The 16007-nt window shown below is 59.1% G+C and overlaps 2 protein-coding genes across 4 annotated transcripts; one reads left to right on the top strand and one right to left on the bottom strand.

The window, feature by feature from the left end:
• The first annotated feature begins 251 nt into the window (after positions 1-251).
• On the top strand, positions 252-7097 carry ULK3 (unc-51 like kinase 3). 3 transcript variants are annotated; one of them, XR_003210568.2, is made up of 16 exons: positions 252-416; positions 1056-1196; positions 1282-1402; positions 1953-2057; positions 2724-2867; positions 3092-3174; positions 3673-3828; positions 3939-4044; positions 4245-4285; positions 4523-4625; positions 4761-4825; positions 4911-4985; positions 5069-5109; positions 5489-5536; positions 5752-5818; positions 5937-7097. XR_003210568.2 is itself a non-coding variant. In XM_025884194.2 (16 exons), exons 1-16 carry the CDS (start codon positions 315-317, stop codon positions 5951-5953), a joined length of 1329 nt encoding a protein of 442 aa, XP_025739979.1. In that variant the 5' UTR covers positions 252-314; the 3' UTR covers positions 5954-7097. The 3 variants fall into 3 exon arrangements, 2 of the variants coding, with proteins under 2 accessions (XP_025739979.1, XP_025739978.1); XM_025884194.2 differs by having other exon boundaries at positions 3763-3828; positions 4911-4989; XM_025884193.2 differs by having other exon boundaries at positions 253-416; positions 4911-4989.
• A 4292-nt stretch (positions 7098-11389) lies between these two features.
• On the bottom strand, positions 11390-15750 carry CPLX3 (complexin 3). The gene is made up of 3 exons (XM_025883797.2): positions 15586-15750; positions 14350-14437; positions 11390-12524 (listed from the first exon to the last, which is right to left on the bottom strand). The coding sequence occupies exons 1-3, from the start codon at positions 15747-15749 to the stop codon at positions 12303-12305; spliced, it is 474 nt and encodes a 157-aa protein (XP_025739582.1). The 5' UTR covers position 15750; the 3' UTR covers positions 11390-12302.
• Between the last annotated feature and the right edge of the window lie 257 nt (positions 15751-16007).

Below are 16007 nucleotides of genomic sequence, written 5' to 3'. Positions count from 1 at the left end.
CCGGCGACCTCATCTGGCCTCGGCCCGGGGTGGTGGCGGCGGCGGCGGCGGGGGGTGGGGGGTGGGGGAAACCTCAGTGCTCCCACCACGTGATCTCCAGTGGCGAGGCGCCCCGGAGCGGCCCCTGGAGCACCCGGGGGAGGCGGGGCGTGGGGGCGGAGGCGGGCTGGCGCCCCTCCCACCGCGCTGCAGTCCCGGCGGGTGGCGCTGGGGGCAGCGTGGAGTCCGCCCCGCGGCCGCGCGCCCTGACCGCGGGGCTGCGCGCCGGAACGCGGAGCAGGGAAGCAGGAAGCGGCGGGCGCGGGGCGGCGGGGATGGCTGGGCCCGGCTGGGGCCCCCCGCGGCTGGACGGCTTCATCCTCACCGAGCGCCTGGGCAGCGGCACGTACGCCACAGTGTACAAGGCCTACGCCAAGGTGGGTGCGGGGCGGGGCGCCCCCCCGGGACCCCGGCGCCGGGCAGGGACGGGGCTGGGGAACAAATGAGGGCCCGGCCCCTGTGCCCGCCAGACCCCGAGCGAGCGCGGGTGGGCGTCCGGCGAGAGAGAGGCGAGACGCGGCGTGCGAGCAGTGACAGGCCCGCGGCCGGCCGCCCTTCGGTGGAGGAGCTGAGAGCTGGCTGCCACCCTTAGGTTTTAAAAACAAACGCACGCCCACACAGCCCTGTTTTGTCTGGAGAGGCCGGTGGAGGCCTCGGTGGAGCTCGGTGTCACTGGCTGTAGAATAGGCGCGGAACAGGGAGGATCCTTGATGGGCTGGGAGGAGTCTGGGACAGGGTTCTGGAAGGCTGGACCCAGTTAGGAATCGGAGTGCGCCTCTCGAACACTGAATGACATGCCTCCGTGGGGGCAGTCTAGAATACAATGAGACAGATTATGGAGCAGCGTCGGAGAACACCAGACTGGGTGGGGAGGCGGGGATTCCAGAGTCCGGGTGCATCCCTGGCCTGAGAAGGGGAAGCTGGGAGGCCTGGAGGCTGGTGTGATGGGGGAAGAGGGGCCAGGCATGGGCTCTGGCCCCCGCAAGGCGGATTCCTCAAATCTCCTGTCCCCACAGAAGGACACTCGTGAGGTGGTAGCCATAAAGTGCGTAGCCAAGAAGAGTCTGAACAAGGCATCTGTGGAGAACCTCCTGACAGAGATTGAGATCCTCAAGGGCATTCGACACCCCCACATCGTAGAGCTGAAAGACTTCCAGGTGCGGGCCTGGGGTGGGGCCACCCCAAAGGGAGCTGGAGAAGGGACATTCTCTTCAAGCTGCCTGTCTGCCTCTGTAACCACAGTGGGACAGCGACAACATCTACCTCATTATGGAGTTCTGCGCGGGCGGTGACCTGTCTCGCTTCATCCATACCCGCAGGATTCTGCCTGAGAAGGTGGCCCGTGTCTTCATGCAGCAGTTGGGTAAAAGCCTCTGACCCCCTCCTGACACCCCTTCTGTGATCTCTGCCCCCCTCAACCCCCCACCCCAGGCTTAGAGCCCTTCTTAGCAGTTGTCTCTGTCTCAGCTTGGATTGTTAGGGCCCCGTCTTTCCCATATGCCTTATCCCTGGCTTAAGGATGCCATGAGAGACAGAGAGGAGTCCCCATTTGTGGGGAGTCCAGGTTTCCACACGTGGAACATAATATAACGGATTCGTAGAATGTTCCAGGGCCCCGGGGTAGAACTCAAGTGCTTTGCGAAGGAAAAGAACAAGACCCTACGGGCTGGGGAGCTGGGGAGGCTTCTAGGAGGGGCAGGGGACTTGTGAATGTGTCCAGCGGGTAGGGGTCAAATTCTTAGAAGTGGCAGGAACCTGATCCTTAAGTATTAAGACATTCAGTAGAGCAACCAGCGCAGAAGTCAGGTTGGACAAAGCTCAAAAGGGCAGATGTAAGGCTGGAGGGGGCGAGGGGCAAGTGAGGGGTGGGCTCCTCTGACCCGTTTCTCCGTGTGGGTCTTCTTACTCCCCAGCTAGTGCCCTGCAGTTCCTGCATGAACGGAGTATCTCTCACCTGGATCTGAAGCCACAGAACATTCTGCTGAGCTCCTTGGAGAAGCCCCACCTTAAATTGGCAGGTGTGAGTCTGGAATAGCAGGGCTGAGGTCTCCCGCTGCCTGGGCTCGCTCAGCAGCCCTGGTTCTCATGGCACCCTCTGTTGAGTCATCAAGCAGTGACGGGCTGGGAGATGCAAGGACAAGCCCCACCACCAAAAGGCAGGACGTTTCTCGGGCTCCCCACACTCGACTCCAGCAGTGGAGCGGATGGGGTCAGGGCTCCGTGTGTGACGATGGGAAGGACTCAGTGTGTGAGCAGGGTTGGGAATTGGTCCGTCACCAGGATTGGGGCTCAACCTGTGACTGGGTCTGTGGCAGTGTTGGAGGATGGGAGCGAGGGAGGAGGTGGCTGTGGCCAAGAATGGACTTGAGGCTGGGAGGCTAGAAAGCAAGGTAAAACCTCAGCTTCTAATCCCTGGTGGGCCTTTATCCTCGTAGCTGGTGCAATCAGGGTGGGCTTCCTGGAAAAAGATGCCTGAGGGGGCTGGCTCCCAGAGGAAGATACAGAAGGGTGTTCTAGGCTAATTTGGAGAGAAAGGGTGTGAGCAGAGGCTGCAGAGTAGGATTGAGCCTGGTGAGCCTGGCGGGTGGGGAGGAGCCCTGAACTGGAGCCCAGGGTGAAGCTTTAAAGGGCAGGAGCCGCAGCAGCTAGAATTGGGGCCCTGCTGCCTGGCCTCTTGCCTGCAGACTTTGGCTTCGCACAGCACATGTCTCCCTGGGACGAGAAGCATGTGCTCCGTGGCTCCCCGCTCTACATGGCCCCCGAGATGGTGTGTCAGCGGCAGTACGACGCCCGTGTGGACCTCTGGTCTGTGGGGGTCATCCTGTACGGTGAGAGCTCTGTCCCCAGCCCCAACCCAGGGACCTCCACCGTGTGTCCTCAGGCAAGGCCTCTCTGGGCCACTCCTGAAGCGTTCGTTCTATCGAATGTGACTCTACGGGCCCGGGGACCCTGCCCTAAGGGGTGTCAGCCCCCCTACCCCCACCCCAAGGACTGGGCCAGGCCAGGCTTGACCCTATCCCCTCCCAGCCTGCCCTCTGCCTCCCTTCCACAGAAGCCCTCTTCGGGCAGCCCCCCTTTGCCTCCAGGTCGTTCACAGAGCTGGAGGAGAAGATCCGGAGCAACCGGGTTATCGAGGTGGGTCTTGAAGGGTTCTTGGCAACCTGTTGGGAGAGGGGGTCAGGGCCCTGAGTTCTGAGCTCTCACTGCTACCTGCGCAGCCCGGGGTATGGGCTCTGGGCCGGCTTTGTGGAACCGGGCATGCTCTAGAGGGGAGGTTGAGGCTCTAGGGTTCTGGGAACCCGGGGCGCTCATGGCAGGGAGCAAAGGGCCTGCCCCACCGGTTGTGTGTGGGCCCCCTGTGGGAGCAAAGCAAGCAGGCCAGGCCCAGCCTTCCCAGGAGTGACCCAGGGAGGGGAGAAGCACCTGCATGCAGGGCTCACAACAGCAAGGCTCCCAGTGAGGGCGTGGCTCTCCACTGGCTCCAGCGTCTCGTCCGGTCACTGTTCTTCCCGAGGCTCCGATTCTCCACCTGCACACGTGTCCCTCTGGGGCGTCCCCAGACCAGCTGGTCCTGACTGGCCTCTGGGCCGGGGGCTGAGGTGCCGTGTGATCTGTCTCCCACCCTCCCCACAGCTCCCCCTGCGGCCCCCGCTCTCCCGAGACTGCAGGGACCTGCTGCAGCGGCTCCTGGAGCGGGACCCCAACCGTCGCATCTCCTTCCAGGACTTCTTCGCCCACCCCTGGGTGGACCTGGAGCACATGCCCAGTGGGGAGAGCCTGGCCCGAGCAGTAAGCGGGCCAGCGGGAGGACATGGGGAGGGGGCAGGTGGAGGGCTGCCCTTCTCTCTTCGTGGTGAGCGTGGGGGTTGGGGCTGATCCCCGACCCGCCTGTCCCCCAGACCGCCCTGGTGGTGCAGGCTGTGAAGACAGACCAGGACGGGGATGCTGCGGCTGCTTTATCTCTCTACTGCCAAGCGCTGGACTTCTTCGTGCCTGCCCTGCACTGTGAGTGCCCGGAGCCCCTGGGTGCAGCAGGGGTGGGGCGGCCTCAGCTGTGGTGGATGGATTCCAGAAGCAGCTCCCCACCCAGAATTTTGTGGGAGACAAAGCAGAGGGTAAATGTGGCCCTTGGTCCTTTTGAGGATTCCAGAGGATTTGCTGTGGGGGCAGGGCAGATGCCTCATGTAAGCCCCCACTTTCTACAGATGAAGTGGATGCCCAGCGGAAGGAGGCAATTAAGGCAAAGGTAGGTGAGGGAGTCTCCTGAAGGAAAGGGGTCAGCGATTCTGGGGTCTCTCTAGACTGGCTCTTTTAGAACTGAGCACCAGCACTTCCCTCCCAGGGAGGGTCTGGCCCGCCTCAGGGGTCCCCTGCCATTACAGCGTGGGACAGTCACTGAGGACCCAGAGGGAGAACTTGGAGGTGGGTGCTGGTGAGGGAGTCAGGGTGGGACAGCCCCTTCTCAGCCCCTCACCTCCTGCAGGTGGGGCAGTACGTGTCCCGGGCTGAGGAGCTCAAAGTCATCGTCTCCTCCTCCAATCAGGCCTTGCTGAGGCAGGGGACCTCCGCCCAAGACCTGCTCAGAGGTAGGCCCGCGTCCTGGCCTCAGCCCTCAGCAGGGCTGAGTTCCCTCCAGCCTGAGGGGGCGGCAGCGTGGGGTAGGTTCCCTGAGATGAAAAACAGGCTGCTCCCCTCACCCTGAGTTTTTGCCCTCATCCCAGAGATGGCCCGAGACAAACCTCGCCTCCTTGCTGCCCTGGAAGTGGCTTCGGCCGCCACGGCCAAGGTTTGTACCCAGTGCGAGGGGTCCGTATGGGATGGGAAGAGTCCAGGGCATGACCCTGAGTGACCCAGTGTCCCTGTGGCTGTAGGAGGAGGAAGCCGGTGGGGAGCAGGATGCCCTGGACCTGTACCAGCACGGCCTGGGGGAGTTGCTGGTGCTGCTGGCAGGTGAGGCCCCCCCCATCACCACACTTCCCCAAGCCCCAGGCTGCCCAGCCCTCACCATGCGCCTTCTCTCTCTTTGTAGCGGAGCCCCCGGGCCGGAGGCGGGAGCTGCTTCACACCGAGGTGCCCACTGCGGTTGGGAGGGTTGGGAGGCTTCCTCTTCCCCCTGCTCCTGGGTTGGGGGCCCTCCTCAGATTCCCTCAGGGTGTGCAAGTCTGGGAGTCAGAGCTCACAGACTGGGGAGGTCCGTGGCCCCGCGCGCTCCATCAGGCTCGGGTGCTGGGGCTCAGGGCGCCGGGACAGGCAGGGTCTGGGAAGCCAGCAGCGGAAAGTGGGCTCACTGCTTCGGTTGGAAAGGCCTCCTGGAGAAGGGAGCAGATAGAGAGCTCGGGGGCGGTTGTTTGGATGGGGTAGAGGGTTCTGGAGAGCATCAGGACAGGGGAGGAAAGCAATTTGAAGGCGCCTCCGGCCCACACCCCATGGGCGTGTCGTCCCTCTGCAGGTTCAGAACCTCATGGCTCGAGCTGAATACCTGAAGGAGCAGGTCAAGGTGGGCACGCGAGCTAGGTGTGCTCTGCCCTGCTGCCTGTGGCTGTCTGTCGTCTGCGCCCCCTTGCGTGTCTCCCCCTTCCGTCTTCCTCTGAAGGTCTCCCCGTCGCTGTCTCTGTCCTTGGCACTCGTGCTCAGTCGCTCAGCGGCTGCTTGGTGCGGCCCCGTGCCCGCCTCTGGCTGTCTCTCACCCCTGCGCTGCCTTCCGCTCCACAGATGAAGGAGTCTCGCTGGGCCGCTGAGACCCTGGACAAAGAAGGACTGTCGGAGTCTGTTCGCAGCTGTGAGTCCTGCCCTGGGGTTGGACCCTCTACTGAGGAGGGGGAAGGGCTGGGGGCAGCGCTGGATTCTGCCTCTGTGCCAGAGACTTAAGACGGACTTTCCCCCCTTCCGCTCCACAGCGTGCACCCTGCAGTGACCCCGGAGGGAATGACCCGGACAGACCACAGCCACCCCTAACTGGGGACACACTCCCCTAGACTGATGTCCAGAACCCTGTGGCCCTGTGCAGCGCTCCGGAGCAGGCTTCCTAAATGGGCAACTCTGAGACCCCCCCCCCCCCCACACCCCAGCATCCCTACTCCCCCCTCAGGATCCTCTGCACTTCCCAGACGGTCTGAAGGCCCGTGTTGGTGTTGGAGGCACTGGGCCTTGGCCCCTGGGGGAAAGGGAGCAGGACTCTGAGAGAAGAGTTTCCTTCATGTGACTTTGGTTATGTGGTGGTTGCTGGATCTTGAGCCTGTCAGTTTTGGGGGATGAGGCCTCTGGGTTTGCTCCGAGAACAGGGCAGGGGGCCCTCTGCAGGGCACTTCTGCTCTTGCCCCTTTCTTGTCAGCAGGCAGCTGTGCCCTGGGCCCACCCCTGTCCTTCCTGGGAACCCCTTATGCAACTCACCTCCCCGCTTGCACTGGAACGGGGCACTTCAAGACCCCTCAGGGACCACCCACCCCACGGTGTGCACTTAGCCCCACAGAGCTCACCAGTTCTCCTGGGAGCTGACCCTCATCCACTCTCTCAATATTTTAAGATAATCCTTGAGACATGAAAATGATGTACTTTGCCGGGGTGGGGCAAATTTAAGAAAGCCATGCCTTGTTCCTGCTCTGGCCCAGGGGGCACAAGGGGAGTGGTCTTCAGCCTTCAGCCTTTGCCCCTACTTGCCACAGAGCTGGTCCTGGCCTGGAGGGGGGAGGCATGGGGGCTGCCGGACCCATCAGGCTGAGGAGGAGCCAGCAAACCAGGAGACCTGGTTCTGGGTCTGACGTTGTGTGACCCTGGGCAAGTCCCTTCCCCTTTCTGGGCCTGATCTCCCCAGCTCTCCAATGGGGCTGTTAATACCTCCTCAGCTCCCACATGGGCTTTTAAGAGGACAAAGTGACTTTAATCTGGAGAATGTACACACAGTGGAGTTATTTGGGAGTTCTTAAAAAGTCCACAAGGGTGCTGGTGATCTCTAACCTTTGTGCCCTTTAGTGCCTCCTTGGGACAAGAGGTGTCTTCCTTGCAGGAGGCTAGGTGTAAAGAATGTAATTCATTGTTTCTCTATTAAATTATTTTCTGAACTCGTGCTTCTCTTCTTGTCCTGGGAAAAATAGGTTCACAGGCTGGGGCTGGAGGGGCCCCAGGAAAAACTAGGAAACCTGAGGGAGAGCGGGATCCCCAGACAGGATCCCCTGGGCTCCCCATGGCCTCTTCCCCTGGACTGGTGAGTGAGCAGAGAGCTGGACCCGGGGAAAGAGTATCCTCTCCCGTGTCAGGTGCTCAAACCCAGCTCCCCAGGACCCCAAACTGAAAGTTCCCAGCAGCCTGCTCTCCCCTTACCAGGTCTTGTTCTGAACGGCATGCCAGAGCATCTTTGGGGACTTAAGGGAGGAGGAGTGCATCCCTCCATTGGCCTCCAGTGGGGCCAGGAAAGGGCTTCCATACTGGGAGGGACCTAATTTCCCCCCAAGCCCTTGGCCTGACCATTGGGGGGCAGTGTCGAGCAGTGGTCCAGAGGGCAGAAGGCATGGCCAAGATCTTGGCTCTGCCCTTTGGCCCTGACGCTTGGGACCCATTGATTAGCCAGTTTCTTGGTAAAATGAGGATGAAGGTAAGTGCCCAGTGGTGGTTTGTAAGGATTAAAGGAGTTACTTTGTAGGAGCCTGGCACAGTACAAGTTCAACACAATGTTACTGTGTTATTTAGGGAAAGGAATGTACTTCAGATTATCTCTGAGAGTGGGCTGCCCAAGAAAGCCTCAATGAGAAAAATGAGGGAAAGGAAGGAGAGTGACTGGACCCCGTGAGCGGGTGGATGGAGAAGACTGGATGGGAGGGAGAGTGGGAATGACGAAGGATGGGGTAGAAAGACCAACTGAACAGAAGGATGATGGGCTCAAGGGTTGGCCCGCAGACCCCACAGTGTGTGTGATCTCTGCATTGGCTGTGCCCGAACAAGGGCCTGAAACTCCTACAGATGGGTGTGGGGAGGAGGGCCCCACTTCAGGGATAGGAAAGGCCCGGCTGGTCCTGTCCAAGCCACCTGCCAAGGAAGGAGACAGCCCAGCCAGAGGAGGTGCGGCTTGCTCTCGAGGCTTCTCTTCGAATGGCAGATACCTATGGGAAATATGCTAATATGCTCTAAAAAAAAATATTTTTCCTCCTAGGAGCGAGAGTTTCCGTCTCTCACATTTAACACTTTGAGAGCGTGCAAAGCGGGGCAGACACGGCCCAGCATCTGCGTGCCTCATCCGCCCTGTCCTCCCCCTTCCACGCAGTCCCCCAAGCGCAGAGCCAGTGCGGGGCCACGCTGGGCGAGCACCTGAGCCTGGGTCCCTCTGATTCCCAAGGGGCCAGCCCCGGGAGCAGCAGATGGGCTGCTGGAGCAGACTGAGGTGTCCCTGTGCCCAGCCTGCCCTTTCTTTCGCTAAGTAGGAAGAAGCGGAAGGGCAGAGAACCTTGGTTCCTGCAGGAGTCATCTAGAAGAGCTCTTGTCCCCAGAAGCTAGCTGCTGTCCCAGCCCCGCTAGGGGAGATGGCCCAACCCTGAGGCTGGGACATGACGGGAAGGGGCACATCGCTTTCTCCAGAGTAACTCATCCCCACACTTGAAATCCCACAGACACAGGCCACGGGCAGCAGACGTACAGAAACACCAAAGCCACGTTCAGGTTCACAGACCCACGCAGACCCCACATGGACTCACACTCATGATCACACACGCACCCACACAGGCATGGTTCCTGCTGAATAAGGCTGAGGCAGCCTCAGCGCCACTGCTCCCCCAGATCAGCCCACCCTGGCTCCCCTGCTCTCCCTGAGCCTTACCCCGCAGGATTCTGGGAACAGTTGTGCTTGGCAGGCACAGGGTTAGAGGCAGGACAGCAGGCTCTGTGGCCCCCTTCCACTCCCCTTGAACAGCTCCCCGCCCCCCCAACCCAGCCTCAGGCGTCACCCGGGTCAATAGGCACCCGCCAGCATCTCAGGCTCAGCAAACAAACATTCCCCCAGATGTCCCCAGGGCCTGCCGGGGCGGGCGGGGTCGGGGGGAGTGTTGGGGCGCTCCATGTCTGAGGAGGTACCATCTGGCCAACGGGGGAAGGGGGGAGGTCCTCTGAACTCCAAACCCCATCCCCCTCCCAACTCCTCCCTGGGGACCAGCTGGCCTCTGGAAAGTCACTGCTTCTCTCTCTGTACCCCTCTCCCTCTGAGAACCAGGCCTGAGCTGTCTGGGTAGGTAGAAGGCACAAGAAGGAAACTAGAGTAGGTCAGGGCTCACCAATCTTCCTGAAATTGCCCATACTACGGGGCTAGAGAACGGGGGTGGGTGAGGGAGCAGGCCGGCCATCTTTGCCATCCGTCTCCTCCTGAAAGGGTGGAGGGGTCCGGGACACAGGGGCTGTCTCGTCCCCTTTCAACATCTCCTGTATCCTCAGACTGCCTGCAAGCATGAGAAAGGGGAAAGGAGGAGGGAAGAAAAACAGGAGAAGGAAAAAGGCCCAGGGAGGTAAATGGCTTACTCTAAACTACCCTGTCCTAATGGCAGGATTTTGATTGCTGTGAAAAGGGAAGTTTGGGGGCAAGTGGCTTTCTCTGCGGCCTTCCCATCATACCAGGGGGGTGACCAGTCACGGACCAAATGACTGTTGAGTAAGTGGAAGCAGAAACCGGCCAGGAAGAGAGTAGTGGTCACGTAGATGGGCCCTGAGGGCTCGGGAGTGGGGGCAGGTACAGAGGCAGCCCCCCACCTGAGGGTGTGAGTATGGGACAGGTAGGAGCCAGGAACGGGGTAGAAGAGGGCGGGAGGCACAAATGGGAAGGACATGGACTGGCAGAGAAGCCCTGAGAGCAGGGAAAGGGGGAGGGGGGCAGGGAGAGGCCGGCAGAGCCTGGAGACCCCTCAGCCTGTCCTCCTTACCCACCTCTGCCTGGGCCCCAGAGCTGACTCCCCTTTTGCGCCAGCGCCTCCTCCCCCCAACCCAGGGCCACGCAGACAGGTCAGGGCTTTTTGGGGTCCCCAGGCATGAGGAGGAAACGAGTGTGGGGGCTCAGCCCCCCCAACTCCCTGACTCCAGGCCCCAACCGGCTCATTTTGTGAGGGTTCAGTGAGTGCTGAACCTCCAGCCTCCCCCACGGCCTGCCTCTCTGCCTCTTTCACTCTGGGTCCTGCAAAGCACCGAGGGAAAAGGGGTCTGTCCAATCCCATTAGGCAGAAGGTCCCTGGAGGGTGGCGTGCTGACGTGGGCCTTGCTGCTGACGCAGCTGAGGAGGCCCACGCGCCTCCCCCGACACACACGCAGCCTGGGGCTTCAGCTTGGGTCTCCTCCAGCTCCTGGGAGGTCCGGAGGGGGTTTTGTCCAGAGACTGCCCAGGGGCAGCCTAGGAGCAGCTCAGAGGCCCAGGCGCCTTCCCAGGAGATGCTCGGGAGAGAAGGCTCCGCGCGACAGCCCAAGCCACCGCGTCCTGGGCCTGTGTCCCTCCCTGTCCTCACCCTCCTCATTCCTCCTTCTTTCTCCTCTCTCTTCCACATGTTTCTCCCCATGTCACCTATGGAAGAGGTTTTACGTTTCTTGTTCTTATTTTACAAGGGAGGCCTAATGGAAACTTTGCCCTTGAAACTAAACCCTCATATGGCTGTACTGTCTGTAAACCTTGGCTGGCTTCCCAAGGCTGGCGCCAGGCAGGGACACCTGGGGTGAGCCTGTTGCACCTTGTCGCTGCTCAGGGCCCTGGGGTGGCCTGCTTGGGGTTGGTTTCCTGGACCCCCCACAGGTAAGTAGGATGAGATTTGGGCTCTTCAGGGTTTGTTTGTTTTTTTAAGGATTCAGTTGTCATTTATTGGTCTACCGGGTGTCAAGGGCTTTACAAACAGTCATCCTTTGAAACATTGTTATTTAGAGAAGGGGTAGTTCATTTCACAGCAGGGAAAACAGGCTCTGAGAGGGAAAGGGACCTGCTCAAAGTCACACAGCAATGCCAGGACTGGAAGGCAGTGGCCCTGCCTTCTCTTTGTTATATACCTGCCATCTCCAAGGTGAGAAGGGGGGCTAGGCGTAGGTGCTGGAGACAGCTGTGATTGAGCCACAGCCCCTCCTGGGGTCCCCAGTAATGGCCCGGAGGTCCGGCCATGTCTATGTGCACCCCCATCCAGCTGGCTGCCACACCCTCCTCAAAGCCCAGACCTGTTTCATCCAGCCCCAGGCTGGACCTGGCGCCCTAGATCAGTGTGGGCACCCTGCCCTTGCCCAGGGCCCCGAGAGGGTAGAGCTTGAACATCTAATAGAGGCTGGCATTGCTATGAAGCTATGGGTGAGGAGGGTTGTGGGGCTGCAAACTCCAGGATTCCTGGAGGTCTATAAGAAGTGGGAGGATAGGTACATCATTTCAAATTTTTATTTTTCACAGAGCTGACAGGAGATCCAGCTATGGAATCCAGAGAGAGTTCTACGGGAACAGAACAGAAATTGCCTGGGCCTGGGTCCAGAGAAGGCCTAGAGCCGCCTGGGCTACCGTTCAGTGCCAGCTTCATCCTTGGCACTCGGCCCCTCACACAGCATCACTCGGCTCCCGAGAGCCAGAGCCCATGGTGCAACGGCAGCCGCTCGAGGCTCTGGCTGCAGCTGTTGTCGGCCCAAGGAGGAGTGCAGGGTGGGCTCCGAGAGCCAGGGAGGCGAAGCCAGAAAGAGTCTTAGAAATTACCCAGTCCACCCCCATTTTAGAGATGATGCAGTGAGGCCCAGAAAGAGCAGTGGCTTTCAAGGAAAATGAACGTGGAGGCTCAAAGTTGGGCTTCTGATCTACTGAGGGTGTCTGCCCAAAGACCCCTCTAAGCATGTCTGAGTGTTGGTGTCTAGAGGGGCTGGCATGTGTGTGTGTGTGTGTGTGTGTGTGTGTTTGCCAGGATGTGTCTGTGGTACATGCTTCCGCACACGCCATGGTTTCCATGTCTCTCTATGTGTCTCTCTGTGGGTGCTCCTGTGTGCAGGAGCTTGGGGCCATGGCCGGAGAGGGATGGGCCTATTCCTACAATCTTAGGAGGCTTCTCCAGGCTGAGCAGAGAGGGTAGGTCCTGAGGGAAAGGGTGAGGAATGGGGACTCTGATCCCAGGGGAGAGGGAGAGACCAGAAGGCAGGTTTGGGCCATGGATGAGAAGGGTCCTGAGCTAACATGGGAGAGGGGGAAACAAAACTAAGATGGGGTGTGGGTCCCTGGACATTGAGACATGCTCTTAGCCCTCATGTGGGCCCAGCCCCCTGGTCACCCCAGTGGGTAACCCCAGGGGAAGTAGTCACATGATGTGGCACTTCTCAGCTGATTGCTTGAGGTCCCCCAATGTGGCCTGGGCCTTGTCCTTGAGTGAGCCGAGGTCCAAGCCAGGGAGACCGGCCAACTGCCCAAGGACGGAGGCCCTCTCCTCCTCCTCTGTGTCCTCCTCAATCATCTTGGCCAGCTCCCGGGGCAGCTCCACGTCTCCACCTGCCATCTGAATCTGGCTCTCATCTGTCTCGTTCTGAAGGGAAGAGGGGAGGAGGTGGAGTGGGGCTGGAGGCCCAGGAAGACCCAGAGTTGAAGGGACAGAGAGGAGGCCTGGACTGGGCTCCCAGCCCTTAGATTCTTGAGCCATATGTTCCAGTAATTCAGCCCCCACCCCCACATCCCAGGATCAAGCTTTTGACACTTGGACATGGAGACCTTGCACTTTTATACCACCTAACTTCACTCTGAGATACTGAAGACGCCAGCATAGTGAATAAAGCAAAATGAAAATGCTTAGGAGTCAAACTGTCGCAGCCAGCTAAGTCATAGGCTGGCTGTCATTACCTATGCTGGAAGGTGTGGGGATCACAGTGACGGATACCATTTATCAAGTGCCTACTCTATGGCTGACATTCAAAATATCCCTGTGAGTTAGGTATTCTTATTTCTATTTTACAAATAAGGAAATTGAGGCTCAGTTTAAGTAAGTAAATTACTCAATTTAAGTAAGTAACTTGTGGAAGTCACACAACTAGGAAGCAGTGGCACTTGTTTTAAACCTACATCATGGGGACACCTGGGTGGCTCAGTTGGTTAAGCGTCTGCCTTTGGCTCAGGTCATGGTCCCGGGGTCCTGGGATCGAGTCCCGTGTCAGGCTCCCTGCTCAGCGGGGAGTCTGCTTCTCTCTCTCCCTCTGCCCCTCCCCCCACTTGTGCGCACTCTCTCTCTCTCAAATAAGTAAATAAAATATTAAAAAAAATAAACCTACATCATGGATTCCAACATCTGTGATCTCTTTGCACAACACCTACTGGTTGTCGTCGCATTTCTCTATCCCTTTGGGGACCCTGGCGCTTCCCACTTTATGTCCTACTCAGTTACAGCCAAGTCTTCCCTTTTTCATTAGACTCAGAGTTCCCTGATGACGGGAGTTGTGCTTAGTGCAAGCATTTGAGCAATGACTCCATTCCTAGCTGGGTTTAACTCAATAGCTTTCCCTGCTTTCTGGGCTGGTTTTCCCGCTGACAGACTGGTGCCCTGTGGAGAGTCAGAGGCAGCCAAGGGATTAGTAAACATTTGTTGAATGAATGAATGTGATGTTCGCATGTCTGATCTTCCGATTCAAGTGGAAGATTCTGGGCACTGGGAGTACCTTGTGCCTCAGTTCCCTCGTTAGGCAACACTTACATGCCCATCTAGTGCTATAGTGCCTATGGGAGACATCCTCCTGGCTGTTGACCAACCAATGGGCATTTTGCTCTCTGCAGATGGATTCCATACCCTGGAAGGCATCCAGGGTCCTACAGCAAGCTGAGGTTCCACATTCACAGGCTTGAGCTCTGACCCCGCTCCAACACTAGCTGGCTGTGTGGCCTTGTCAAGTTCCTTAATCTCTCTGAGTCTTAGTTTCCTTATTTGTAGTGTGGGTGATAGCTACCTGGAAGAATTATTGAGGGGTTACATGAGGGCATGAAGGCCAAGTGCCTGGCACACAGTGGGTGCTGCATTCTCTACCCGACCCTGCCGTCCCTGGGTGTGCAGGAGCTCCGAGTGTAGTCAACCTTGTGGTAAAATCTACTGCCTTCCACTTCTTCACCGGCCTGGGCCTGATTGGGGTTTGGGGGAGGGGGACGTCGGGGGAGAGAAGGGGTCTGAACTGGCTCCAGAAACACAAAGCTATCAGTCTTGGGAAGGCTTCAGCACCAAGACTTGGCCTCCGAGTCAGAGAACGAAGGATCCAACCAAGAACTCCGTGAGTTTTAGGAGCTGAGAGTTGCGGAGCCCGGAGTCCGGTGAAAGAGTGGGGAGCTCCAGGCTCTGGGTCCCGATGTGCCTACCAGCCCACTCCTAAGCTTACCTTGGGCAGCCGATATTTATCTCGGAAGTGGCTCCGCAGCGTGGCCCGCTCCGCCTTCCTCTGCGTGAACTGCGCGTCCCGCTCCATCCTGCGGGAGCACCGGGGCGGAGTCATCTCAAGGGCTGAGAGAATGGGCGGGGTCTGCGAGGAAAGGGGGAGGGGTCTCCGCGTCCCGGGGCGCGAACAGCTTCGCTCCCGCCGGGCTCGCCTGTGTGTCGCGAGGGTGCTCCGACCTGGCGGCCTCGGTTAGTCTGTGCTGCCTCCCCCCCATCATCGCGGCCCTTTGTTGTCCCTGTACCTGCCGCTGGACTATCGGGGCGGGAGCGTCAGCCTGTCTGGCTCGCTCTGCGGACCCTAATATGTGTCCCTCGCGGCCTCTTAACTCCGTCTGTCTTTTCCCTTCCTGACAGATTGTGTCGTGTGGGGACAGACTTGGGTTTGCGTCCTGGCTGCACCGCTACTCTGGGTATGTCAGTTATTTCCCTCTTTTGCAACTCACAAAACTATTATCAGGATTAAGTGAAATAATAGCTAATATTTAATGATACACCGTGTGCCGGGCACTGTGCTATGCAGTTTACATGCGTTTAATAATTTAATCCTTCTAAATATATAAGGCATGTTTTATGGTTAGCATCCCCATTTTACAGAAGAGGAAACTGAGGCACAGACAGGTTTTAAGTAACCAGTTTAAAATTACCCAGCTAAAAAGAAGAAAAACCTGGATCTGAAACCAACTAAGCAGCCTAGCTCTGGAGTCCAGCCCCAGCTGCCTTTCTGTCCCAGCACTGCCTGCACACAAGTAGACATTGAGGCTCAATATCTATGAGTGCCCCATCTCAAGATCTGTCTCTGTGACTCTGAGACCCCTCAGCTGCATCGCTTTTCTCAGAACCTCAGGCTCAAAGGAGCTGCAGTTGGAAGATGCAGACGGCTAGGACCAGATCGGATTAAGGGATTACTTGTTTCGTCAGAAATGCACGTGCCCCCACCCCATCCCAGGTCCCTCCTGTCCCTGCCCCCACTCCCTCTGGGCCCAGAGTGCGAAGCTGGGACGGGGTCCTGGGTTTGAGATGGGGTGGATCAGGGGTCAGCCTAGAAAGCAGATCCCAGCTTCTTACCGCGTCTAAAAAAGTAAGGTAAGGAGACTCGGGGTCTGAAATCGCCCTAGTGGTGGGCCAGGTGGCTGGAGGGGGTGGGGGAAGGTCGTTGGAGGCAGGAAAGGATCCCACTCACTTCTCTTCCACCAGTTGCTTCTGATACTCCTCATACTCTTCTCGGCTCATGCCCTGCGTTTCGGCCGCCGATTTGTCCCCGTTCCCCTTGTCATCGCCGCCCCCCAGGCTCCCGGTGAGGTTCTTCAGCTGGCCGCCCACCATAGTCTTCACCATGAACGCCATGGTCTTCGCTGGCCCTGGCACCGGGCTCCGGGAGCCAGGCACGTCCGCACCTACTTCAGCACTAGGTCTCGCGGACAGCTCCTGCCGCGGGCCAGCGCCCCACGCTCTGAGCCTCCCGCCGCCCGCCCCCGCCCAGGCCCGCCCCCACCTCCCCAAACCCCTCCTCACGGGGGGCGGGGGGCATGCACGGGGCTGAGGAGGCTGGACCACGTGCCCGCTCCGCACTCCCGCCTCCCCCACGTGCCTCCTTCCACGCCA

The sequence above is a fragment of the Callorhinus ursinus genome, unplaced genomic scaffold (genome assembly GCF_003265705.2).
Source record: "Callorhinus ursinus isolate GAN/ISIS: 27379988/994484 unplaced genomic scaffold, GSC_fseal_2.0 scaffold25, whole genome shotgun sequence".
Classification (NCBI taxonomy): domain Eukaryota; kingdom Metazoa; phylum Chordata; class Mammalia; order Carnivora; family Otariidae; genus Callorhinus; species Callorhinus ursinus.
Note: the sequence above shows the minus strand (reverse complement) of the source record. Positions and strands in the feature narration are given on the sequence as shown.

Coding starts and splice junctions, on each gene's coding strand:
- ULK3 (XM_025884193.2), top strand. CDS start 315: ATGGCTGGGCCCGGCTGGGGCCCCCCGCGGCTGGACGGCTTCATCCTC. Junction 1,197..1,281: donor TAGAGCTGAAAGACTTCCAG/GTGCGGGCCTGG, acceptor CTGTAACCACAG/TGGGACAGCGACAACATCTA. Junction 4,826..4,910: donor CTTCGGCCGCCACGGCCAAG/GTTTGTACCCAG, acceptor CTGTGGCTGTAG/GAGGAGGAAGCCGGTGGGGA.
- CPLX3 (XM_025883797.2), bottom strand. CDS start 15,749: ATGGCGTTCATGGTGAAGACTATGGTGGGCGGCCAGCTGAAGAACCTC. Junction 14,438..15,585: donor AAGCAACTGGTGGAAGAGAA/GTGAGTGGGATC, acceptor GTGCTCCCGCAG/GATGGAGCGGGACGCGCAGT. Junction 12,525..14,349: donor ATAAATATCGGCTGCCCAAG/GTAAGCTTAGGA, acceptor TCTTCCCTTCAG/AACGAGACAGATGAGAGCCA.